A 27782-nucleotide genomic window follows, 5' to 3' on the forward strand; every position below is an offset into this window, starting at 1 on the left:
CTTCATAAAGGCAGTTTCCTTTTTTACCAGGATAATGCTGATCCGCACAGCAAAAAAGGGTTCAAAATGGTTTGAGGAACACAGCAAACAAGCTTGAGGCAATGACATGGCGTTGAAATTGTCCAGCTCTCAGTCCAATCAAAACCTTGCTTACAAGTATCTGCTGCTGGTGGCTCAGTGCCAGACACCACACCATACCTGCAGAGGTCCTATGAAGTCCAAATAGGGACTTTGTTTACGTGAGTGAACAATTTTCATGCTTATAAAAAAAGTTGATTGATGGAAGTGAATGATTAAAAAATATAATACATAACATAACATATAACACATTTGAGATGCTTGGCGCTATTTACAATGTAGAACAAATTATGCATGTACAAGGTGACATGAGTAGAAACGTGGATGCTAACAAGTAAAGACAAAATATTTTTTTATTTAGGCTTTATTGGGTTTATATTTTTGTCAGGAATTTAAACCAATAGACACAGAATGCTGTTAATGTAAGACCAGTGTGGGGGCTTGTCATGCTGCTTGGATGGGGCAGTGAAGAGCAGAAACTCAACTTTTGAAAAATATTTATTTACACAGAAAAGAAAGAAAAACAGCACGAAAAACTCAAAAGATTAAACAACAAAACCATGTGACGATTGTCAGGACCTGTTCAAAAACGACACTCATTTAAAGGGTCCCTCAAATCCGAACTAGCGGCAGCTGGGAGTGATCAGGATCCAGTTGTCAAGGTAACAGGCACTTGTTGAGCGGCGCCTGACCATGACAGGGCTCCGTCCTGGATGAGTTCAAGGTTTACTCATTCTGTAGTGCTAATATTCTTTCTTTAGATGTGAATCAGCTTCACCTTTTCAATCTGATCTCATTTGATCAGATTTCTAGATTTCATGAGGAATTAGAAAACTAATTCCTGAAACAAATTAGCAGGGCTGAATTTCACACAAATTCATGATCGTCAAGTTCATGGATTCCAAATTTTCTCCGGTGCTGAAGAGTTGCGAGTGTCGGGTGGCTAATTTCCCCCTCTCCTTTTGTAACACCCTGTTGGGGTTTCCATGGTGATAGGGGTCTGGATAGCCGGTGCAGCACGTTGGAGCATTGTTAATGTCTGGCAGGCCAAGAGCAGAGAGTGGATGCCGAGAGCCCAGTCCAGCAGAAGTGGTAATGGACTATATATCACCAGGCGTTAGAGAGGGGGTGAGAGATAGAGAGAGAGAGTTGGCACTGCTTAGATCGGTAATTCTAAATACATCGCGACCGGCTCTCGTACAGACCTGGTGGAAATGCAGGTCTTGGTAACTAAAATGTGGTGTACATGCATGTGCATGAATATATGTGTACATTCATCCTTGTGCCCCATCTGCCACCTGTTGCACACATGCCCAGACCAGAGCAAAATCGCATAATGGCAAAGCACGTCTTAGCGTCACCATAGTCAGGCAAACAAAAATAAAAATGACTATAGACTAAACACAAGGCCAAAACTGTGAATGCTAAAACTGTAAGATTTTTTTTTTTTTTACTTCCCAGTCCTGGCAAGCGTCCCCCTTTTAAAACGGTCTTGGATGGAGAGAGAGCACGCAGGAGACTGATAGCACCTGTCTGTCTTTCCATTCTGTCCCTTGCTGTTCCAGCAACACCTGGCCTCCCAGTTTATGAGACACCATGGAGCATCCATCATACAGCCAGGCTCGTCTAGTTCTCCACCACAGGCACCAGGGTCATCCCAGGTCCGCACCGCCTCTCCCATGCCTTTCCTGAAATCCAGACCCAACAAAAATACACACTTTTATCTCAGGCATACATATTAAACGTGGTTCATCTTGTCTCGTGGTTTTTGCACAGATGAAGTTAAGCACATTTATTGTGTTTTTTTTTCTCCTTTTGTCAGATTGTCAGAGGAGACTTTAAAGGGAAATGAAATAGATTAAAACAAACGTCCATTCATCTGTCTTCAGACATAATCCCAACAAAAGAAAATTGATTAATAATGAAAATGCTCAGTTTGAAATAGGTCACAACAATATGAGTTGGGGCTGTTCTAGAGCTTTAGCCATGATGTCAGGCTGTTGGATGGTCAGCACTGGATGTGTTAAGACTTTTTACAATGACGGATAGCGCAGGATTACACTAATTAAATAACCCCCACAATTAATTACCCAAATTGCCCTCCTGGGCACAAAGAAGGAAGGATTAGCTCAGATTTATTTTAAAAGGTATAATATTAGCAGTTAAAGTCAGACAGAAAAATGGAGAACATGGAGAGAACATCAAGGAACTTGAGGAGAAAAGAACACCTGGTGTACCTGGAGCACTGCTGCTGTGAAATAAAGCAACACGAAACCTGGCAGCACTGTGTATATAATCCGAACCCTGAAGGTGGATAGCATATGCAAAAAAACGACACAATAAAAATCCTTTTATCAGGCTCTGTGACAGATCACCAGAACATGAACCATCATAGGCGTAAGAAGCTCAGAGGGAAGAGTGACTCAGGTTTTAGTGTATTCATAAACCCTATGAATCTTGAGGGTGAGATTAAAGCAAACTCGAAGAGGAATGCATGGAAATGGCCATGCCAGCTACTGTCGTGACTCAGCTGCAGATCACCATGCCAGTCACTCACTGAAACCAGTCCAGTCATATCTTTAAAAGTTTTCTGGCTGCAATGCAATTTTTGGAAAATTTGTGTAGTTCATGTATGCATGTAGAGAAAACATTTTGTTTCTAATAAGTAGCTATTAGCAGACATGCAGAATCTGGCTAACCGCAGGCTAACACACTAGAACATGCAAGGCCTCTTCCATATAGTGTTATTGCTCGGGCTGTTCTGATTCTCTCTCTTTCCGACCCTCTCTGCGATGTAGTCAGAAAGATACAGTAGCTCTTTGAAAAATAAGAGATGATTGATGCACACCAGAGCGAGATATTGAAACAGTAGGTGCAGATAGACAATGGTGGCTTGTTTAAAATCTACGAGCATCACACTCACACTGTGTGGATTTTCTTGCGAGGATTTAGGTCCTGATTATGCTGTTTGCAGGATTTATGACTTCCTCAAATAGAAGGATTTTCCTTGTGAAGTGAATCCCTCAAAAAGGCAAATAAAGAACTTATCTCTCTCCCCTCTGTTCTCAGTGAAACTTTTTTCTGTTGAATGAGCTTGGGACTAAACTCAGGGGCTTGACATAAGTATGCATTACATCACATGCTAATCTCTTTTTGATAAAGGTCGAAAAATGACATGATTTTCTTTCCCAAACCGTCAAAGTACTCTGGATTATTCATAAAGCAAAAAAAAAATGGTGACTTTTTTTTTTTTTTTCATCTTAGTTGACAGTCTGTGCATACCTTCTTCCTCCACCATCACCAGTCTTCTCTTCACTGGTTATACCCTTGTTGAATTAGCTATACCAAGCCTTTTTTTTACTTCAGATTACTTGTTATGAGGAGTTATGGTGAGGGTTTTGTGGTTAAGGTTCGGTTTCTTGAACATTTTGTCGAATAGGTGTGAGGTGTCAAAACGTGGAAAATGCAACTGTTATTCTTGTTGTAACTGAATACAAATGGACTAAGCTTATCTCATATTTAGCATATCCCATAAACTGTGCTAATGTGCTGAGAGACTCAATAAGCCATATCCTGAATTCTGGAGTGCCTCACTAAAAGCACTAAGTGCCCTTTTGCTAATTTGGAGAGACTGCATAATGCTTCCTGCATTGTTTTGCAATGATAGCTGATTTGAAAAGATGAGAAGAGATAATGTAAAATAGCATTAATGGAAGTACTGACAAAATAAAAATAACATGGCCGCTGATTTCTTTGCACATACAGATCAGTAAAGCGAAGAGTAGATTTTGAGTGTCTTTATATCATATCATGATTAAAAGCTATATACTATGTTTTTCAAATTGTATGATTATTTTATAGTCTTACGAATCATTTAAACCTGCTACTGTGTTTTATATCAATCATATCTTTTTACTGCAAATAATACCTTACTTACAGTTACATAGTTTCATGTTCATGTTCTGAGAACTAACAACGATAAGAAGCTGTTGGTGCATGAATGTGTACTTACTTCTGCTGATATACAATATGGAAGTTGAGAATGTAGTAGTTCAGCATGGAAACGGTCAGTTCACACAGCTAACAGTTCACTGAGCCCACATCATGTTTCAGTTAGGTAGAATTCATACTCCAAATCAGACAATAATACAAAGTCTCAACTGGGTTAAAAAAATAAAAGATCTTCAAATTCCTGTCAGTTTCTTGGAAGTGGGAGCTTCAGTTCAGTAGTTGTTTGGAAATTCATAAATGCTAATCAGTCAGTGATATTTTCTTATATGTTAAACAGAATAACCTGGCTTTTGCCTTTAAATATTTGCAGAAAGCAATTATCGGAAAACTCCTTTGCTGAAATCCCATTGTGCCGGAGCCACGTCTCTTGCTTCCTTTCCATAATATTCCATCACCAAAATCCCCAGAGTACTTCTGACCTGATTAAGATCGATTTCTGGTGTTTGTTGCTTTTCTTGTTTTCCTTCCTCTGCGTGCCTGCATCCCCGTATCTCACTCGTGAGTGGGGAAAAAAAAGATTGAACCTGTCCCAGTCTCTCCCTATTAGATAGCATCAGGACCCATAAAAGAGCATGAATAATTCACAGGTTTTGCTGAGAGTGATCCCTCTGTCAGCAGACTTGATACTTAATCTTGAGGGCTTCTCAGTGTTCCTTCTGGCTTTCTGGTCAGGCCTATCATAGCATTAAATGAGGAACAGTATGAAACTTGTCCACAAAATGTAAAAAATGTTTTTATCCCCCAAAAGATAAACACTGTAAAAGGTTTCTCTTTTTTTATATTGATCTAAAGGACATTGCAGCAGTTCATTCTAACCATTCCAGGTTTTTGGAATACTGTGATAAGTCTCACATCTGAAATGCTTACATCTAACCAGTAACACCCCAGGGAACATATTTTGAAAGACTGGGTATGTTTCAAGGTCTAGTTTGCAAATACATTCCTTTTTAGATGATTTCCTGTCATGCCCCTGAAGAGAAACAGTTCAGCAATGGAGCAACACAGACAGCCTTTGGCCACAGTTTTCCTTGTGGGTGTAGTGGTTTGTTCCAAAAAAACGGCTAAAAGGAAAAGATAAGATGCTGCAGAATATGGACATGATCATATACCCACTTTGATGTGTCCTGTTTGGTGCTGGAGGGAGGTCAAGTATTGGTAGTTAACATGATATGATATTATTAAGCCTGCTTGGTTTATAAAGAGGAGAAGACTGATTTAAGACAATCATTTGGACACCAAACAGATAATATTCAAATACTTCCAGCTAATGGAAATTGAAACTGTACAGAACAGTTATTTGATAGTTAAAAGAAGACCCTTTATTAGTCCCACAAGTGGGAAATTTACAGTTTGTTGAGGTGAAACTACATATTTGATGGTAGCAAATATACATGCCTATAAATCTGCATAAGTTTAAGGTTTTCGGTGATCTAAAAGCTTTTGAAAGAACTAAACCTTATAAATCTAAAATACAGTATGCCATATACACATTCAGATAGTCTAGGAACTTTTTTTTCAGTTCCACTGACTCTGATGCCCTCTAGTGGTAATTGGACAAACTTATTTATGTGTCTTGTATTTTTTACATTATAAAAAAAAACTAAAGACACTGGGCTATGAGTAATAACTACACACTTATTACCAACCCAGTAATTAAAAGAAATATCAAACAAAGGTAAAAAGTTGAACGCTTGAGGCTCTCCAAAGCAGCTTTTGCCCTGGTGGCAATATTTCCCACTCCTGGGCTCTTTCACACACTTACAGATTTTAAAAATAAGAAATTTTGATAATAATTCAGATTTATTATGTTTTCCTGTCTCTCTGTTTAATAGAAAATCTAATGCTGGGTGTAGAGGTGGATCTGCAGGTTATAGACAGCAGTGTTGTTGCCGTGGAGAGTGTTCTGAAAGCGTGGCTACATGACCAGGCGGGAGATCGAGAACACCTTTACCTTCTTTTACCCCCATTGCTGGGGGCCAATGAGTCTTCCTCTTCAAACAGCAAGAACAACAATGGTACCTACAACCCCCACCCTGTTTCACTTGTTGATACGAGCTTACAATAAAATAATTAATCTATATCTATATCTCAAGCAATCTATCAATCAATCTATATCTCACCAGACAATTATATATTTGTGAAGTTTGATTCTTATCTTACACTAGCCCAACTTTTTTCCAGAGTATTTTCTGTTTGTACAAGAACAGCAATTTGTCTCTCTGATAATGGATCCAAAATATATAATACATTAAAATATACAGTACGTTAAATACTAAATGCTCTATGTTAAGCCATTTTGAGAAAGTGATTCCCAAACATTGATAGGGTGTAGTTGTTGTGGAAATACATTACCATTGCCTTTCCATGTTTAGTTGTACAATGAAGTATTGTACATAATTTACCAAAACCAAGCAGGGCTTACAAATACTACTACTTACATTTGTGTTTGCTGCCCCCTACAGTTTGTCTGAAGTGTGATATACAGGAAAGACTTTTGAGTCCCGCCCTTGTGTCTGGGCCACCAGGAATTGGGGCAAAAACTGAGAGCGTGCAAGACTTCCTGCCTCCTAGCAAGTCTCAGAATCCCCAACCACTGAGACTCAGAGTTATCAAGTAAGGGTGTGCTGAAGCTTGTTTGCCAGAACAAATGACATTTAGCATGACTTCATTCATGGCATTCCTTACATATCCACAACAGAGCAACCAAAATGTGTTCTGTATTTGACAAACAACATTTCATGAAAGCACTCAGGCTGTGAATTCCTTACACAAAAAGTAAGTCACTTCATACACAACACCATGCAATATCACTTGAGAGTGCGTGTGAACACAAAAAGGAGCCATTGTCCACATCAATCAGAGAATACAGTAAGGGCTTATAGAAGATGTAAATTGCTTCAACAACAGCATCTATTCATGACTGCATCTTATGTCTGGGTGGCCAGTCTCATCCAGGGAGGACCAGTGTGGATTTCACAACAGGTCTGTGCTTGCTGCACTAATTATAGAAACTGATTTGCTTAAGAGCAGTCATCTCAGTTTCAGGGCTATGATTACAGGCTAATGGGCTAATAGACCAGTCCTTCATTCCATAATCTTCACCATGACTTCAGAACAAACAAGAAGAGGAAGAGAGCGTGAGAGAAAAACCGATTCAAAGTAGAGGAAGGTAAAGAGGGCATGTGAGTGTACAGGCCTAATCAAGGGAACAAGAGTGCAGGGAAGAATATGCAAAGTAGTAAGGCTTCTCAACAGAGTTGCTCTGTACTTCTGGAAACAGAAAGTAGATGAGGCTGAACAGAGAACTGTGTGTGTTTGTGTGTGGCAGTTTCCTCATAGATCATCTTGCTGCTTGTGTCTTTGCATATGTTTTGCATATGTGTCAGATCACCTGTAGCTGCTGGGAATTTTTGGACTTAGGTAATGAGCACACTCAGAGTTATCTTGTTATTGTGGCCAGGTTCGAAACTGCCTTATGGGCCCATGTGTCACGTTTAATTGAATGCTGTTTGAATGTATTTAAAGAAACTGTATGGATCTATACCTACATTCAGTTCTTAACCACTGTAGTCAGTTTTACCTTTTAATAAAGGATTTACATGGCAATAGCAATCGGTTTAATGTGTTTTATAAGTAAGAGTTTTAGTAAGTACACAATTTCTATGTTTATAAAGTCAATTGAATCCATATTTTCACATTTGGTGATCATCAGCAACTTTTATATCACTACACCTCACTGAAGTGTCGTGTACACAAATGGAACAAGTCTGGAGTTTGGTGAACACTACAATAATTCAATTAGTATTTCATAAATGTCAACCTCTGGTTTGGAATTTGAATTTGTTTTTGTGTACCTGTGTGCGTGTCTCCATGCATTGCAGGAGCCTGCAGGCAGAGGGAGTGTGTGAGTCAGTGTTGTACGGGCTGCCTCTGCTCATCAGACCTACTGTAAGCTGGCAGCTGGACTGGGACGACATTGAGAGCAACCAGCAGCTCTTCCAAGCCCTCTGCCACACTCTCAGGGTGCCTTACTTATTTTGTTATTTTGATTTATGTAAAATTTCTTTCTTTATGAGGGATTGGCATATATCTTGTTTAATATGGGATTTGAACAAATCAAATCTGAATTGCTTGGATGTGAAATTTATCAGACCACCACCATTTTGTGTAGTTTTGTGAAACAGAATTTGTAATGTATATTAATTTCTGTCATAGAAATCAATCCTTGGCATTTGAATTTTCAGTCTTTCAGTCTATTTAGCTGATTTTGATGTGAGCAATAATCAACCTCAGTGATTAATGATCTGCAATGTGATTTAACTGTGCAAAAAAAATCACCATGTTTAGTTGCATGCAGAGGAAGTCTCTTTTTAAATAATAGAAGCTGTCGGCATTACTTTTTTAAAAAGTGACAAAACTGTCGTTTTTGGGTCATTCTATGTCAAGTGTCCGAATGTTTCCACTCAACCATATCAGATTTAGCAGAAACAAATCTTCCTAAGTTCTCAGTTTGCTGTGTCTAGAAAATATTGGTTCTTCAAATTTTCAAAAGTTAAAATATGGCACCAGTACTTGTAGATTTTTACACATGTGCTTTTGGTTTATCATGGAATTCTATGAGCTTGAATTTGCTTGAAATTCCACATATTCGGCTCTGTGGCGGCATAATTGAAGGACTGTATATATTGCAATTTGATATTGCAAATACACCTTCCCAAACATGTGGTGTACTTTACAGTCTGAAACTGATGATTGGTCTGCCAATAAGTGACAACATCCATCTTTTTTGAAAGATTAGTTGACTGTTTTTAACATATCCAAAATTTGTGGCTTGTGTTCTGCCTCATTTTTGCAAAATAATTGTGATATGGTTGAATCTGAATGAACAAAAGTGAATCTTGTTATAAACTGTTACATTTCTGTGTACCATCATTTTGAAGACAGAAATGCATGCTTCAGTCAATAATTATCCATGATAAAATGTCTTTGACAGTCTAGTACAATTGATTATTATGATTTATCAATCTGTTGTATCACTCCTGTGACCTCAGTGTTTATTTAGTCAGCATGCGTATGTGTATTATCAATCTTTGAAATTGAACTATCCACAGTCCTTCCATTATGCATTCCTCTTCGAGCAAATTCAAGCCCTCAGAATTCTATGATAATCCAATAGAACACGTGTAAAAGTAAATTCTCAGAGTACTAATGCCAGGTTTTATCTCTTGAACATTTGAAGGACCTATCTTAAATACTTTTCTAGATGAAGCAATCTCAAAGTTGCTCCTGAGGTAAAATGCAAAAATATTTTTTAATTCCAAAAATTAGGAGTTAAGAGCTTAATAATAAGTGTGTGAACCACGTGGAATTTTTTTCTGCCTAACCTGAGACGGTTGAATGTGAGCATTGCCTATTGCCTATGTCTGAAGTGAGTGTGATTTTCAGGCACGCCAGTGGTTCCTGCTGGCTCGCTCAGAGGCTTCGTCGTTCCCAGGCCCTGCGATATCATCTCACTACGTCCTCCAGCCCTCCGCCACCCTTCCCATCCTTTTGCTCAAGCCAGTGGTCACCCGGGAGCTGTTGCTGCCCTCCAGCATGTCTGACTTCAGTCAAGACCCTTCACTCAGCACCCTCATGACTGTGGAGGTGAGGAGACTTTCAGAGCTCACTGAAGTGAAGTCATTGTCATTGTGAAATACTGCAGCACAGCACACTGTGACCCAATGAAATTAGTCCTCTGCTTTTAACCATAACCGGGGAGCAGTGTTTGGGGACGGCGCTTTGCTCAGTGCCACCTCAGTGGCAACTTGGCCGCTGCAACCTTCTGATTACGGGGCCGCTTCCTTACCTGCTAGGCAATTCACTGAAAAGATTAAACATCTTTGATAACTATTTCCCCTCTTAACTTTCTTTCACTCATACACACAAACCTCAGTCATTGTGTGATACTGTATAGTATTTCCCCCATTTTCTCTCTCTGACTCATATGCACACACTCATGTGCCAAATTGGACTTGACTCTGACCCTGAACATAAGTCAGTATTTGCATTTGTGAATCAATCCCCACATTGTCTCTCTTTCTGTGCCTTGACGTCCACGTTCAGATGACTGCCGCCACTGTTAATTAAAAACAGTTAACCACACGAGCTGCTTGGTTGCAGTTTGACAATGCGAACGCAACAATGTCAGTAGTGGTATTTACATCTCGGTGCTCCCTCTGCAGTAACATTTTGTGACTCAGCTTTTCTGCCAGGCCGAACACCAGAGATGATGTAAAAAATGGGGAACTTCCTAAACTTGCACATTTCCATTTCCTCTCTGGGGGCTGCTTATCCTGACACACTTGATAAAGATGAGGGTGTGTGAAAAGTTTATACCACAGTCATTTTTTTTATTATTTTGTACAGTTTTGCTCTGAAGTCAATATATACTTCTAAGGATTGAACACATACATTCTGAAACACAACCATTCTGAAATGAAACATTAAACTGGTGCTGATCTTTTTATTTGACTGTGATTCTCAGGTAGGTGTTTTGGATGTAAAAAGAGACAAAAAAAATTAAAAAAAAGAAATGCAAGGACCTGAGATCCACGATTTGCGTGTTTTCTTGCTTATGGTGAATTTGGGCGAGTGGCTGCATTTGTTAAGGGAATTTAAATGGAGAGAACCATGACATAAGTTCCCTGTCTGGCTCTAGTGGAATTACTTGCAGAAACTTGTGACAGCACATACATTTTTTTTTTTTTATTCTGAGGTTGTTAACAGTTTCATAGCGTAGACACACACCATTCCCCTGCACAGAGTTTACTGATGCAGCTGGAGGAGGACCCAGTGTTTAACCCCCTCTGCCTTGTTGGCAACCTGTACCCATACCTGAGACAGCGAGGGCTCACCCCTCGATTCGGTCACCATTACAGAGGCTTGGGACTCAGGCCTGCCCTGGGCCAACGTAGAGACCCACCATGGCCAACAGAGGGCCCCATGCCACGGCAGGTCAGTTGAGAGACAGTTAGAGCTGCATCTCATTAGCAATTTACATATTAATGTATGATGCAATGTACGATACAGACTTTTAATTCTAGTAGGTTAATGTCTTATATTCAATTAACTTAATATATGGTCATTATAAGCTTTTAGCTATTCAGTCTTCTCACTCTCTCTATTCTTACACTGCAGCCTCATGGTCAGCAGGCCACTGGGCGAGCAAAGGCAACTGTGGCACCACTGCTGACAGGCCCTCCTTCAAAGGTTACACGCCCAGCTCTGACCCTGAGCTGCACTGCACCCTGTGCCCCCTCCCTCTGCCGTGAGGAGGGTGATGAACTGCTGATGAGACTATGATATGTACTGACCAGCTAGGTAAAAAACAATTGAACTACATTATACAACTGTAGGAATAACATGCATACAAGCAGCATATACACTGTATATCAAGGGACACACACACACACACACACACACACACACACATATATATATATATATATATATATATATATTTTTTTTTTTTTTTATTTTTTTTTTAATTGTGGGACAGCTAAGGGGCTGTTCCAGGAAAAGCGTGAGAGGTTTAGGAACATCATACTTGTCCATCCAACAAGATGTCAGGCTATCCAAAAAGACATTAGTAACTTTATAAACAAAACAGGACATTTGTCCAATTTTAATCACATTATGGTGGCATACAGATTTTTTCACCAAGACCAAAAATAAATGTAGAAGAGTCAGAGCTTCATTCCCCTACTCACACACAGCAGGAATGAGCAATTAACAGTCTAAACCCAGGGTATCTGCAGGTCCTTAAAAGGTCTTAAATTGGATTTTTGAAAATTAAGGCCTTAAATAATCATTAAAAATGACCGGTAATCCTTAAATGTCTTAAAAATACTGCAGACGCAATAAATGTATTGACTGGTAACCTCTAAATAATTTCAGATTTGTGTGTCGGGAAATGCAGGACAGAGCTGGAAATTAATTTTGCACAGTAAATGAATGGTTGTACAGACCATTTCTATATTTCTACAGTACAGTCCAAAGGTTGCGTTTTCTTTATTTTCATGACCATGTACATTGGTAGATTCTCACTGAAGGCATCAAAACTTCAAATGAACACATGTGGAGTTATGTACTCACCGGAAAAAGGTGAAATAACTGAAAACATGTTTTATATTCTAGTTTCTTCAAAATAGCCGCCCTTTGCTCTGATTACTGCTTTGCTCACGCTTGGCATTCTCTCGATGAGCTTCAAGAGGTCGTCACCTGAAATGGTTTTCCAACAGTCTTGAAGGAGTTCCCAGAGGTGTTTAGCACTTGTTGGCCCCTTTTCCTTCACTCTGCGGTCCAGCTCACCCCAAACCATCTCGATTGGGTTCAGGTCCGGTGACTGTGGAGGCCAGGTCTCCACTTTTTGTTAAGTATATAACTCCACATGTGTTCATTCATAGTTTTGATGCATTCAGTGAGAATCTACCAATGTAAATGGTCATGAAAATAAATAAAGCACATTGACTGTGTTTTGGCCTGTACTGTATATCGCTTGTAAATTTGTTTCGGAAACATTTTTTGATAATGTTAATTTGATTTGCAAATGTCAGCCACAGTCATCAGGTGATTGTGACTGCATATACAAGTCTCGGGCTGTTTTTACATGGCAAGTGGTGAGCCAAATAAATAAATACAGAGTAGTTATAATAGCAGCGGGGCTTATTACTTTTCACAGGGTTTTATTGAACTCCTCACCACACTTCATATTCAGTTTTCATTTCCCATTCAAAGCCACACTAACCCTGTACAACACTGCATCTTTCTTAAAGGACTCCGTAAATCATACAAGTCATATGTGAGACATCACAACAACAGCCCAGGTGTGAATGGATATTAAGTCAGGCGAAGGTGAAGAGGTTGTAGTTAAAAATGCAACAAATACAAACTTGTATCAGCACCTAAAACCATAAAATGTCCCATTTATATCCAGCAGTTCCTATATACTACTATATGTAGTACATCTTGTACCTGTTTTTGAAAAAAATCGTATTGATTTTCATTTTATTAAGCTGCAGTGTTGGGAAAATAACATTTGCAGTCATGTAAAGATTTACTAAATATTTTTATTAATATCAATATCACAATATGATAAATGGTATCAGTAATCAAAATATGACTTCCTCCGTGCAGCCCTGAAAATATCGCAGTCACCACCTAGTGGCTTGCTGCACTACAGGTAATATGAGTCTGTAACATTCACAAAGGAAAATTTATACATCAAATAATAACATATTACTTAAGATAATACTAATTATGTATTTAATTATGTATACTAATAAAACTAATACTGTATTTTTGAACAGCATCTGGCCCTCACAGTGTCTGTCATGATTATCTCTGGTCCTTGGAAAAATGTAGTTGATTACCCTAATGAAGGTTCTTAAATTTCATGAAAGTTGCCTTAAAACAGGACTTGAAATACTTAAAGTCTTAAACTTGGCTTCCTTAAACCTACTGAATCCCTGAAAGCACATTAAACAAACATTAGAACCAGCGCTCCCTGGTCCTACTGTCACACACTGCCCAGAAGGAGAAGAAATGGGGTAGGCCTCACAAAAATAGGTAGTGAGTAAAACAAACAAACAAATAAATAAATAAATAAATAAATAAATAAAAACTAAAGCAAAAATTAAATGATGTTTGAGGAGGACAGTGCGAAAGGAAGGGTGAGAGAACTGAAGAATTCGGTCCTATTTATTCCTAATAAACCCTTGACTGGTGCTCAAAAGCCTACAGTGTGCTCAGGGTGGCATAGCGTAGAGAAGGAGAAAGAGAGGGAAAGTAGAGAGAGACATCCATTCATCCCCACTATGGAGGCGGATGGTACTGCAGTGAGTGGGGGTGTCAAGGGTGAGTCGGCCTGCTATTCTGAAGTCACTGTGATGTTGCTGAAAGGGTTCTTCTTTCCTCAGGGCTCAAACCAAAAACTAATTAGCAGTTCCGCCATTCCACCCACCATCCGCTGCCTACACCGCCATGTTAAAAGCATTTCTAACACCCACCCACAAACACACATACAGTTGAAACCAAAAGTTTACATACACTTACTGTCTAATATTAAATCATAAAAAAAACTTTTAGTTTTAGACCCATTTGGATTTCCAAAATATTTTTTATTTGCTAAATGTCAAAATAATGTGTGAGAATTTTTTTTAGATTTTTTATTACTTTCTTCAAAGTCAAAAGTTTACATAAACTAAGGTTACTATGCCTTTAAACTATTGGGAAAGTCCAGCTGATGATGTCATGGCTTTGCAAGCGTGTGATAGGTTAACTGACACCACTTGAATTGATTGAAGCCACACCTGTGGATGCATTTAAAGGCACACCTCAACACACTGCTTCCTTTTGTGACACCATTGGAAAGTCTAAAGAAATCAGCCAAGACATTAGGAAGAGAATTGTGGACATCCACAAGACTGGTTCATCCTTGGGAGCTATTTCCAGATGTTCATCTGTTCAAAAAAATATACGGCAGTATAAACAAAATGGGAATGTCCAGCGATCATACCGCTCTGGAAGGAGACAGGTCCTGAGTCCAAGAGATGAATGTGTTCTGGTGCGGAATGTGCATATTAATCCCATAACAAAAGCAAAAGACCTTGTGAAGATGCAGGCTGAAGCTGGTAAGAGTGTATCACTATCCACAGTGAAATGAGTCCTCCTCGCTACTCAGCAAGGAAAAAGCCATTACTCCAAAAGCGACATTTAAAAGTCAGATTACACTTTGCAAATACACACAGGGACAAAGACCCTAATGTCCTGTGATCTGATGAAACAAAAATTGAACTGTTTGGCCATAATGACCATCGTCATATTTGGAGGAAAAAGGGGGAAGCCTTCAAGCCAACTGTGAAGTACGGAGGTGGCAGCATCATGTTGTGGGGGTATTTTGCTGCAGGAGGGACTGGTACACATCACAAAATAGATAGCATCATGAAGGAAGAACAGTATGCTGAAATATTGAAGCAGCATCTCCAGGAAGTTAAAGGACAAATGGGTCTTCCAAATAGACAATGACCCTAAGCATACAGCAAAATTGGTTACAAAGTGGCTTAAGGACAACAAAGTCAATGTTTTGGAGTGCCCATCACAAAGCCCTGATCTATATCCCAATGAAAATTTGTGGTCAGAGCTGAAAAGGCATGTCAGAGCAAGATCAAGTACACAAGTTCTGTCAGGAGGAACAGGCCAAAATTCCATTAAACTATTGTGAGAAGCTTGTGGAAGGATACCCAAAGTGTTTTGCGTCATTCAGTTTAAAGGCAATTCTACCAAATACTAAGCAAATGTATGTAAACTTTTGACTTTGAAGAAAGTAATAAAAAAAATCTCTAAAAAATTCTCTCACACATTATCTGGACATTTAGCAAATAGAAATTATTTTGGTAATCTGAACGGGCATAAAACTGAAAGGGTTTTGTATGATTTAATATCAGACAGTAAGAAAAAAATAAGTTATATGTATTTTTATACAGTGTATGTAAACTTTTGGTTTCAACTGTGTTGTTTTAATTGGGAGGAGTGAGGAGTGTGTGTGTGTGTGTGTGTGGTTTTTTTCCCTTTTAGCAAGATCGTTGCATGCCCTCCATAATCATTTTGCACTTAGATGATTTTATTAAACCCCACATGTCTAGTTTTACAATGAGGTAAGGCGAATTCTTGCTTAGTATGGGTCAAATTGTGGTTCTATATTTATGTATTTTCCTTCAACAAATTTGGATTTCATGTTTTTTGTGTTTCAACCTTGATTTTAGATCAATGTTCCAAATACAAGAACAGTCAACTGTGTTATTTAGAGGAACTAGGAGTGCAAGGAGTGCTATTGGATCTATTTAAACCATCCACAGAGCCAGGAAAGTGGACCCGGGCGGTCATTCCACTGGGGGACCAGATGTGCAGACGTTTCCTGCCGCCTTCTTTTTCTCTGGGAGATGTGGAGGAGTTGATCAAAACCCCTGTTACTGTTGCTTTTGTGAGGTTCACAGTATTAATTCCTATTAACTTTTTACTGTTGTCTGTTCTGTTTTTTTAAATGCACCTTTAGATGTTAACCTTATTATTAACATATTTTAATGGCCTGTAAGAAAGGCCTGTTCCTGTTGTAGTGGAGAATCAGTGGTGTTCAATAATCTTTTAAAATAAAATTATTTAAATGTGTTGCACTGTATACGAATTTCCATAGAAATATGTTTTTCTACCTCAAAGGCCATTATTCAGTAGTGCCAGAATGACTCACAGGGCTGTGAAAAAAATCACTGAAAGTATACAAAACAGAGCAAAGAGGGTCAAACTTTAATTAATCAAAAGGAAATTGTGGAATTCTGGAGAGCGAGATACTGATTCAAAAATGGAAGCACAGCTGCGCTAGTTCACCACATTCCAGACACCCCAACAATCCACAAACATCCCAAAAATATCTGCCTAATGATTTTCACAAGTCTGTTAGTTAGCAAGACCTGCTAAGTACAGATTAGAAATTGAGCAATATGGACAACTTTGGATGGATACCATTTTGGTATACAGAAGCATGAAACTGTTGGATAAAAGAAGACCATGTACATGAAACAAAATGCTGAATTTAGTTTTAATGCGATTTAAAAAAAAAATGCATTCAGACAAAAGCAGGATATACAGAAGCAGCATATACATGATGTCCACTGCTGCAGCTAATAAGAGCTAATAAATTAGATTGTAAAGTTTGGCCATTTACAAGACTCTAGTTTGGCTGTAAACAAAGCTGTCCAACTATGACGGTGCAATAAAACGGAACGTTCCAGAAAAGAGGAAGCAGAAAAAGTCACAGAATAGGACAGCATGCAAGACCACTGAGGCTCTTTTTATGGTCTTTACAAGCCCAGAGTGCCAAAACCGAAACTTTAGACAACGTGACAAGTATGCCATTTAAAGGTGTGGTAGAATGAAGAAGTCTTAAATATAACTTAAGTATATTCCAGTATTGGCCTAAAGCATAAGGCCAGTACTGGAATAAGGAAGCATATAAAGTGTCACCTGAGCGACAAAAAAAAAAAAAAAAAAGTGTCTGCTGTGCAACCAGATTAATAAAGCAAGTCTAGACTTCACACACAGACATTAATAACAGTTGGTTTAAAGGTCAAATCGAGAGAGGAGAAGTGTGAAACTTCCTCATCATCACACACTGACCTTTAGTAGGCTAATATGTCAAGTGGTGATTGCTATATCTCAGAAGATTCTTGATTATTACACATTGTAATACACAGCGAATGCAAAACTATTTTTGTGTGCATGGATAAGGCAGGATATTTTTTGTGATTCTAAAAAAATATACACTATTACTCTTTCTCAGGCATCAGTGATGGGCTATCCTACCTGAAACTGCTGACACTATACAGCTACACTTTGCTTTGGAAAATCCTAAGAGGAAGAATCCAGCCGCTAGAAATGCTGACACAATGAAAGTGTAGTATCCATTTAGACCTTGGGCTATCTCTACACACAAATGTCTTTGAAATGTTCACCGTTTTGTCTGACATTTTTTTAAATGAAGGAACAGACTAAAAAGCATGATTGAAAGCAAAGGGACAATGTGATAAATAGATCAGGCCTTTGGCAGGGCATCCAGGTTGCCTTTAAAAAGAAAAAAGAAAAAAAAACTCTAGACAGAGTGAAGAAAAGACTGAGGAAGAGGAAAGAGAGGGTAAGTGGGAAGGAAGAAAAAAAAAAAGAGAGAGAGAGAAGAAAACAGAGAAACAGCCAGTACCTTAAAACAGAGGCAGACAGACATTAGATGAATTTAGGCAACTTTTCAGGCATTCAGAAAAGGCTCCTTTTTAAAGAGCTGGTTAATATTCACCAACCGGCATGGCCACACTTTTGTTGCACTGGCAACTTTGACAGTCACTCAGGACAACCGAATAATGGGGACTTGAGACCCTGGCGATTGAAGATGAGAGAGAGGGAGAAAGTATTCAGGAGATTTCATGGCCTCTGTGGCCAACAGCATTGGGACCAAAATAAATTGGATTGGAAATGCCTTCACAATGCCAAAATGACTTTTTTTATTATTGTTAAACATAGAACATTTAACAGCACAGCTGTTTTTCCATATAAAACACACATACACTAAAATACATGGGTTAACTATAGCTCTGTGCTTTAAAAAAATATTTTTTTACAGCACATCACAGGTCAAGTTCCGTGTAGTGATTTTGCTGTTCCATTCATCCATAAAAAGTTATCCATGTTGAGATTGTCGAAGAAACAACATCTGTTAGTAAAATAATTTAGATTTGGTCCCTTCAAGCACAGTGACAGATGTAAGGTGCAAGACTGAAGTGCAAGACTGACTTTTTTTCCAGTTAAAAGTATTCACTCTCATTCACTGTCAACATCTGCCAAGTCACCAAAGCTTTTCCACCCCTTACCTCACACAGCAACAGCAGCTCTGAACATCAAACTCCACCACCTCTAAAGCCACGTGGAGATGCCAGCTCCAGCGGTGGAGATCTCTCACACCTTGAGTCGAGGGTCACTGGTGAGAGATTATTAGAAACGGGACAGAAAGGCCCGGATGAGTCTGCCACTGGGTGACACACTAGTCTCAAATGTTTCCCAGATTGTCGTAGATGATGTCTGGGGAATTCAGTGAAGGGATCGGGTACCAGCTGTTAGCTGGAGCCTTTGACTCCTTGCTGTAAAGCTCCACATGCTTACCGACAGGTCCACCACTGCCACCTCCTCCCGAGTAGCTTGTGGGGCTGCTTCTGCTGCTGCTGTTGTTGTTGTTAAGGTTAGACGCAACTTTTCCCGGGGGAAAGGGTGGTGGCTCCTTCCGGGGTGCTCTGGTGGGTTTTGGGGCTGTGAGAGGCTTGGGGCCCTTGGGTCGGGCAGTGGTTGGTGGGGGCTGCTGTTGCGCTGGCTTGACGAAGCTGGAAGCTGAGTAGTCGTCTGGTTTATAGAGCTGTGCGTCATCGGTCCCTCTGGCCCTCCAAGTTTGGCTCTCGAGCCGTGTCTCATCATAGACGGTTGTGATACTGGGAAGAGAGGAAGGTGCCCCCCCATGGCCCTCTGGCTCGTCGTAAATGTGTTCAGCATGGCCACCCTCTGCAGGTCGCCTTTCCACAACCAGGCCAGCAGTCCTCTGAGCCAAGTCTACATTCACACGGTCATAGATGTCAGAGTAGAAGGGCTCAGGCTTGTTGCAAGTTTGACGGCTCCCACCCTCATCGCCCAGCGGTCTCAGGCGAAGGTTAGGAATGGGGGTGGAGCCGGGTTTGATACTGTCCACAGGATCGGAATACAAGGAGTCACTAAGGCTTGGAGGAAGGCGAACGGAATCAGCTGGTTCAGAGTAAAGGTTGGACTGGTCATCTAAAATAGGGCTACCCTTGGTCCCACGGTGCATGGGTGATCGAGGAGGGGTCCCTCCGACAGGGGCAGGGGGCTCGGGCAGACTTCGCCCCTTTAAGTTCTTGGCGTCAGTGCCCTCCCGCCAGTTGAAGACTCCATCAGCTGAGCCAGGTTTGCTGCCACCCGAGTCTCCATCAGGATCACGGCTGTTGCCCTCCACAATTGCAGAACGGATCTGCTGCAGGGCGGGGCAATCAGAGTCAAGCGAAGGGCAACTCTGGTGGCGCTCCTCAGCCTGAGCCTTCTGTTCTCGAATGGCGTTCTCCACAATCATAAAGATCTCGTTGCCTTGCTTTGTCTCAAAAGTGAAGTTGCCCGGGCCAGAATCACAGCGCCGTCCCGCTTCAAATGAGAACATTACCTATGAGAGAATTTTTTTTATAGATTTATTGCACTTGCTAGACCATGCAACACAGGCTTAGATTTTTGTACAAATATTACTTTGATTCCTAATCGTACTACTGAGGATTTGCTGTCCTGAACAGTTGCCCAGTAATACAGTTAATGACGGGCTTGATAGAGAGGGATGCTGGGCCAGTGGACACCCAAGGGAGCAGGACTGGGAACCAAAACCAGACACGGTATTCTGCAGGCACTATAACAAGTCCTCGATTCTTCGTTGCTCATTTAGCTCGTCTGCTGACAGCAAAGGGAAAGAAAGGGCTGGCTGTCGTATCCATGGCTGTTGGAAACAACTGGTTCTGGCGCTACTGCCTCAAATGTAACATTTAGCTTGAGGGTCCAAAACAAATGCATCCACCCACTCTGCACAAATGTGCAACAAACCTAGAGGTCTTCACACAGGGTCATGTCATTTCAGGACTCAAGACGTGATGACCCAGGAGTCTGAAGTATGAGCGCACATGCCGCTGGCTTTAAAGTGTGCTCAAGGCGTGCACTCAGAAGCTCCATTTCAGCGGAGTTACGTAACCCGTGCAGTCTAAAGTTCAGCAGATGTAAACATTGACAGAATTCAAGGTGGACTGATGTTTCTGGTTTGGACTCACTCTGTCTCTGCCGTAACGTCGCAGAAGCTTGTAGGGCCACACCAGCACATCTTTCTTGCTCTTAGCTTCTTTGATGATTAAGCTGTCCCTATCTGCCTTAAGGCAGTAGCTGCCAAGCAGTCCACAACGCTCCGAAGCCTCAGTCCGCTGAACAGTCACCCAGAACTCGTTCACTGTGGGAGGCAAAGGAGTGATTAGGAAGAACGTTAAACAACCTAAATGCCAAGATGTATAAAACACCACACGCCCACACACAAACAGTAGGAAGCTGCAAGAAAACACAAGTATGCACACCCTCCATATCCATAAAAGGAGCACACTCTGCATCAATGCTTCTGTTGAGTTGAAGACCAGTCCAATGATCTGGGGAAAATTCCTCAGATGTTAGAGCTGCAGATCTCAGATTTTTATCGCTGCAGACAGGAGATTTTTCAACTACTGCCACAACCTACTGACATGTCGTCGAATTTATTTTCCCAAATCAGTTTACCCCACAACTGAATTTGTATAGAATACATGATAAATGGACTCCTCAAAAACAATGGCTGCCAGTGCTCATTTCGAACTGGTTAATTATCCTGGCTGATGTTAAGTTTTCATTTGTACCTTCATCTCTGGAGTAGTAAATGAGGTTCTCTGCCATCTGAAGCTCCTGTAGCACATTGGATTCAGAACTACTGAGACATGCACTTCCTCCCTGCAGCAGACAGTAGATAAAGAAATATTCTTAGCATGAAATTCACACTAAAAGAAAACCTAATTGCCCAAAACATAAAAGTCACTTTTCCTGTTGGAAATTCCAGGTGAAGGAGGTCAAGAAGATCTAACTATAGAGAAGGAAAAGTTCATGACGTCATCATTGTTCATTTCACTGAAACAGAAACGGACTAAAAGTGAAACCCAACTAACAGCATTTAAAATGTAATAAAATGCTTCTAGTCTAGAAGTAACAGCCAACAGTCTAAGACTTTTTGAGTAGTTGTAGAAATGCATCCGATCACATACATTTCATAATAACACAACAGAGACATGTGGCAATGAATTAAGATAGTGGGGTGCTCATAGAATAAAACCAATGTGAAGTTAAAAAAAAAAAAAAACCCTAGGAAGTTGGACAAAATGGAAAAGTGAAGGTTTTCAGTAGGCAAAGTTTAAACCGTATTTGTGTGTGATATGATCATATAAAATGGTGCAGTGTTATTATATACTAATGCTTAATATTAATAATCGCAACTCATTACTGATGAGTATAGCTGAAACAATCAGTTGCACCCACATAAACGCAAGCGTGTTAAAAACCTCGCTTCTTTTTCACCATCCATGTTTGGGGGGGAGAGAGAGAGAGTTAAAAAAAAAAAAAAAAAAAAAACAGCCATCACAGCGCAATAACAGGAAAAATGCATTTGTCTGGACATGACCCACAGGGTTAAGCATGACCAGTCAGCAACAAATATGTTCTTCTTAGGCGACTATCATGCACATTAGTGGGATATTTCAAACCAAAGGAACAGAGGCCAGCATCTCACCTGAAAGGCGATTTCACACATCTTGTCCACCCACTCGTTGCTGACGTGCTTCTCTGCCGCAAAGACGTGCGTCTTGTCATTTGTTTCGACGCAGAAGGCGGACATGTTGTCTTTGGGGCAGGTTTCGGTGACTGCAGGCAGGATGCTGATGCACTCCGACAAGCGAATGATCTTCTTGTCCAGCTTCTTGGTGCTGGGCTTCTCTGTGCTGTTGCCACTGCAGTCATAGAACTCCAGCCTGGCAATGCCATTCTGACTAGCTGGGTAGAGCACAAACCAGTTCTTCTTCCATTTCTGTTTAGAACAAGATGGAGGATGCTGGGATTAGACCAGTTTGAATGCATCGTTAATTATTGTGAAGAAGGACAATTAAATGCTGTGATATTTAGTAACACACAAAGTATTTTGTTTTGCCTTCATAGAAGATTTTGTATTCTGTAAAACATTTATAGAAACGTGATTTCAGTAATCTAGGCTATTTATGGGCAGTGGTGGATGATGATAGAAGATACCAGCGAGCTAAACTGGAATTTAACCATACAGGTCATTTGCTTTACATAAGGGGAAACCCTATGTTGAAAAACCGACATAAAACGTACAGACCAAATTACAGTAAAAACATTTGGATAAGCAAAAGGAAACCTGGCCGTGAGCATCAATGTGCTTCCTCCACAAGGACAAAAGAGGGAAGGAAGAAAATATCAGACCGATGAAAAACAACAAAGCAAACAACAGACAACACCTGCTCAACACGCCACGGTACGTGCCAGCGTGTTGGGCCGCAGTGAGAGCTGAAGACCAATGCCATCTTCTGATGCAATTAGCTACATTTTTGCATGAATCTAGTCAGCGCTAGAAATGCCTACAGTGGCAAAATTCACCCGCTGGGAAATCCCCTTAACCGCGACGGAGTGTATGCGTGATCAGGGAAGGTCTGTTACGCCAAGTCACACACACCACTCGAAATGCAACGATCTGGTCAATTCATATTCTGACTTTAATAATGCTTTCTTTGGGCTTTCCCCACTATTTCCTCTCAAGCAAAACGTGCAGCCGTGCTACATGCCGAGGAGCTGCCTCAGGCACCACGACCATTTAGGAGCTTCGCGTTTCTTTCTATGATCGCACATTAAAACATTATCAAGAGGCGTCCGCTTGCTGAGATCGGTCTGTGTTATGCAGCGCTGGGGTCCGAGTGCCATGACATCATATTCATAAATGCAAAGGGGTTAAGAGGCCTCAAAAAATGCCACGTAAGTGACGCAGTCCGGCAGTGCTGTGCTGTGCTGTGCTGTTATGGGCTGTAGTTAAAAAGGCCCGCCAAACACAGACCAGACCAGACCAAACCCGAGCATGTCGAGTAACTAGATAAAAAAAAAAAGAGCTATTTTTAGCAGACAATTGTATGACTGTGAATAACGAAAAGTTGCACTGTTACACACCAACCAAGGTTGGCACTGACTAAACATTTCCACTGATCACTTAAGCCCGGGCAAGGAGTTGCAGTGATAAAATTGAGGGTTCGAAGCCACGCTTTTCTCATCCACTTGCTCTCCCACACAGGCTGATTCTCTCTTTCGGTGTAAACGTTTCTTCCACTGCCGCTTGTGAGCTAGAAAGCAACTGTCACCGGGGCAGAGAGGAAATGTGTGGGATTACCCAGCATCCCTGGCTTCCTTTCCCACCTGCAGCGCCGACTCAGGCCAGTGTGTATTCCAAGCTCTAGCCTTTAACTCTTTAACTTAACCTGCTGACACGTGTGTGGTATGCAAACAGGCATGCATGAATATAGAACAGACACACATGCAAAGGAAACGGTAACTTCAACCGCTCCACTTAAGCGGTTAGTAACTGGACATATTTAACACATTTACAAAAATACATTCAACACACACTTGTATAAATGCCTGAATTAGGAACAAAAAGGTCACTCAAAAATGCAATGTCTGTTTATTAAGGTCAAGGTCTTCAAGTACCATAATACAGGCTAATTATATTACGGGCAAAGCCAATCATCTTCACGTTACACTACAGCACTGTCAGTTCAGCGCCATATAAGGCAAAGACTAGACACGTAACACAGGATGGAAATTATGCAAAAAGGCCCAACAGAAAGGCAATCGACTTCCTCAGTCCTCTGCCTATGGTAGGTAAGAGAGATAGAAAACTGAATCTGTGCACAAACTTTAAAACCTCAGAACTAATGGGAAATCATTCATTAATGGCTGCAATTGTATTAAAACGCAATTGTGTAGTACCTGCATGGTCAAGTCCGTAAAACTGTCAATAGGCCATCAATAGAAAGCCTACGGAAAATGAAACATACTCTGCAGTAGATTAGGATGTATTTTGGGCCAGTCATTTGTTGCAATCTCTACATAAAATTAGGCCATCTTTCGGCAGGGTTCCTAACTATGAAATTCAATTTCAATAAAATACAGTTCTGAGCCACTGTGGAATGTAGGTGTGGAAAATAACATGTTTTGGAATAATTCGGTATCAACCAACAGTTTTCCCTGCTGTTCTCAGTTCTACGCTCACACACACACACACACATTTGCAAACAGCGTAAATCTGCCTGAAAAATCATTTTGTAGCACTTTCAGTAGGCTTTACATAAACACTTTCTTAAGAGGCTGTGTGACCACTCTTTCAACAGAGCAGTGCGCACTTGACCAGAATTCGGACGATCATTCATGGTACACTTCCAACCTTCCTGCAGATATGGGCTCACACACTTTTTGTTCTACTAAGTACAGCACCATCCATGATGGAAGTGCAAATACTGACTATCTGTGAAATATACCACATATAAGGAAGTACTGGCAAATGGAACTGCCTAAATATGATAGAGCAAAGTAACTGAAGTAAGCTTTAAAATGTTTATCACAGCCAACAAAATTAAGACTTTACACTTTACATTTACATTCTTGCAGATTTTAATACAATGATGCATCAACGCTTTATCAATAAAAACGATAAAGTGAGTTATAAGTGAGGGCAAACCCTCTTCATCTTCCAAAAAGATCATATTGCAACACACAACCCAAGTCATTTGGTCTCGGCTCAGAAAATTTGAAATAATTACGTGCAGCGACTCAAACGTGTAAATGCTGTTCAACTTTGTGCAGCAGTCCTATTAATACCAACCCTTCTCTGACACCTACTGCAGAAGGAGCTTCTCCCTTTTTTCTCCATGGGTTTTTCTTTGTGTGCAGAAAGGGTCAAAGTGTGGGGGTGTCAACGGCAGAGCCTGTCAAAGCCCACTGAGACAAACCGCTCGTGAGTTGTGGTTAAATAAGAAATAAAATGTTGTATTTCATTCATGAGTAATTTACTACATTACAACATAATTCTCCATGCGGTATGTAGATAGGATAAAATCATCATGTCAGACACTCTGAAACAAATTTTTATGTTAAAGCATGTATATATACACACATACATACACTAATAGATACCTAATTTCCACTGGGGCTGCGTGGTATAAACGGTATGCGATATAAATTAAACCAACGAGAGAGGTTTTGATTATACTGGCGTACCGCAGGAATATCCGCTCCTCGCCAAAAAAAGGCTAAAAACAGAAATATACTTGCTGTTATACTTTCTTTAAATATGTACGTACGTACAGCCTGGCCCGTGTGCGAAGTTCTTTGCGTCGGTTTTTGTGCGCATACTGAAAAGTGAATGGAACGAATATGGATGCAATACCTGCAAAAGTTTGTAGGTGCGTTGTTGTTACGTTTAAGATACATGTGTTCATTCATTTATTTGGTTTGTGGCCTCGACACTGACTCCTGACTAATTCAATTCTTCCCAGCACCAAAGTCCCTTTCAGATGAACCCACTACTGATTCTGAAGCTTCTGCGTGCATCTGCAGGCCTTGCAGACTGCAGTGTAAACATCAAACACGATCGAGCTGCGATGTCTACCTACACGCTAAATCCGCCACCGAATATCGTACTTAACTACGCCGCCATCTGTCTTGAGACACTTATGCACATCCGAAGTCATCTGAACACACTAAAACGAGATCGGTGTATCCCAAGTGCCGGCAAAGGGAACTCGCATCAGCTTCTGTGTCTGTTTCCTTAGACAATCGCTTGCATTCTATTAATAACGAGCAGGCCACTTCCTGCAGAAATCAAATCTGAGCATGCTTCCCTGTTTTTACCGCAGAAACGGCACACGCTCAGTCCAGTGCATAAACTAGCAGAGCGAGCATGGATGCAGTGCAGATGTGGTGAAGCAGGAACTAAATCCGTGGGCTTGAACGGACCTTGGTGGGCTCTTTTCTGCTGCGTCACGAAGCCCCACTCTGACCTGGAACTGAATGGACAGCATGCTTCGGCTTACGGCCTCGTGTCCATAACACATACAGACAAATTATGGCCATGCTGCTCTAGATCACACACGTGCGCACAAGGCCTCAGCCTAAATCCAACACGCATCTGGCAACTTGCTCACAAACGGCACCTTGATTTTAGCCCAAAACACACTTGGACTTGGGACAGCTGTCGGGGACTTTAAATCAATCCCATGTGGTGATTCTGGAGCGGTAACCCAGTCCTCGTAGCAAAACAACAAGATGTGAGGGTCACGCAACAATTCCAATTTTCCTCATTACGCTCACTGTAGAGATGTGCAATATGCTGGATTCAGATGATGTTGGGTAGAAGGCAGAAGGCTGGAACCGGGCTGATGGGCCTGACTAGTCAACACTGAATTTAGAATGGTTTGCTGGACTGGGTTTTTTTTTTTTTATGCGTGGTCATTACAAGTCTGCCCACAACGCCAGACGCGATCTCGGACTTATGTGGGAAAGTTCACGTTGCCATAGTAATGCTGATGGTCTCGCAGAATGGAAACTGGCGGGGAACGAGAAATAAACTCTCAAACTCGCCCCTGCCGTAAATAGTAAAAAAGGGTTCTAGAAGGTTCTTCGGCGTGTTGGTTTCGCCCGTGAAGCCACATTTTCCGCGTCAGGAGGTCAAAGAGCGAACGGCCTCACGAAAACGGCAACTAACAAGAAACGTCCACACGACCTAAACCCGACCAGATGACCCGAGCTGCGCGGGGGCCGTGTGCGCCATTCGAACTCCCTAAAGTCGAACTCCAGAAATAAATGCGCAGATTTAAAGTCCGTGCGCTGAGGTATAACCTCAGTAGGGATATAAAAAAATAAAAAAAATAAAAAAAAAGCGCTGGTGGCGATCGGGCGACACAATGATCGCTTGTGTGCGCGAGATGAGGGTGGTGGGGGGGACAGAAGTGTCCTCTGTAGCTGAATCCGAGTCAGCGCTGGAATTCCAGGGATTTCCAGGTTATTATCTAGGATTCAATGTCCACAAGCAAAACTACGATCATGAATAATTACCTTGCCAAATTTCTGATGTTGGACGTAAAGCTGTCCCTCTTTGACGTGAGAGTCCATCCTCGCCTCCTCGGCGGCGACTCTCCACCGACACTTTGAATAAAAGCGAGATTCTGGACCCTCTGGACGCCCTGCACCGAGTTCCGCCGATGCCACTCGGAGGCATCTGTTTAAAAAAAATCCCGAGAGAAGGAAGGCGGGCAGGCGGCGAGCGGACGGGGAGATGATCCGACGTGCGACGTTTTCGGGTCAACTTTACCCACCGCCCAGCGCCTGCGCGCGCACGTCGCGTCCTCGCGGTGCCGCGCCTCCCTCCGCACTGAACGGCGGCGGCGGGGGCGCGC

At 41.2% G+C, this 27782-nt stretch overlaps 2 protein-coding genes across 16 annotated transcripts in view; one reads left to right on the plus strand and one right to left on the minus strand.

Moving 5' to 3' along the window:
• m1ap (meiosis 1 associated protein) overlaps positions 1 to 16306 on the plus strand; it is a 43298-nt gene extending 26992 nt beyond the window's left edge. For 7 of the 12 annotated variants that reach the window (XM_028999277.1, XM_028999241.1, XM_028999311.1 and 4 more), the window contains 7 exons: positions 5922 to 6104; positions 6552 to 6702; positions 7971 to 8112; positions 9535 to 9735; positions 10894 to 11085; positions 11269 to 11451; positions 15987 to 16306. In XM_028999277.1, coding sequence (XP_028855110.1) covers positions 5922 to 6104; positions 6552 to 6702; positions 7971 to 8112; positions 9535 to 9735; positions 10894 to 11085; positions 11269 to 11433 — 1034 coding nt within the window. In that variant the 3' untranslated portion in view covers positions 11434 to 11451; positions 15987 to 16306. Of the gene's footprint in view, positions 1 to 5921; positions 6105 to 6551; positions 6703 to 7970; positions 8113 to 9534; positions 9736 to 10846; positions 11086 to 11268; positions 11452 to 15893 lie in introns of those variants that run through there. The other 5 variants (XM_028999228.1, XM_028999233.1, XM_028999257.1 and 2 more) reach the window with 5 other exon arrangements.
• On the minus strand, positions 765 to 27747 carry dok1b (docking protein 1b). 4 transcript variants are annotated; one of them, XM_028999342.1, is made up of 7 exons: positions 27442 to 27747; positions 22061 to 22354; positions 21141 to 21231; positions 20535 to 20707; positions 18832 to 19888; positions 18543 to 18649; positions 765 to 1766 (listed from the first exon to the last, which is right to left on the minus strand). In XM_028999342.1, the coding sequence occupies exons 1-6, from the start codon at positions 27496 to 27498 to the stop codon at positions 18570 to 18572; spliced, it is 1752 nt and encodes a 583-aa protein (XP_028855175.1). In that variant the 5' UTR covers positions 27499 to 27747; the 3' UTR covers positions 765 to 1766; positions 18543 to 18569. The 4 variants fall into 4 exon arrangements, with proteins under 4 accessions (XP_028855175.1, XP_028855183.1, XP_028855167.1 ...); XM_028999350.1 differs by lacking the exon at positions 765 to 1766 and adding an exon at positions 18038 to 18051; XM_028999334.1 differs by lacking the exon at positions 765 to 1766 and having other exon boundaries at positions 18153 to 18649.
• Between the last annotated feature and the right edge of the window lie 35 nt (positions 27748 to 27782).

The sequence above is a fragment of the Denticeps clupeoides genome, chromosome 1 (genome assembly GCF_900700375.1).
Source record: "Denticeps clupeoides chromosome 1, fDenClu1.1, whole genome shotgun sequence".
NCBI lineage: Eukaryota > Metazoa > Chordata > Actinopteri > Clupeiformes > Denticipitidae > Denticeps > Denticeps clupeoides.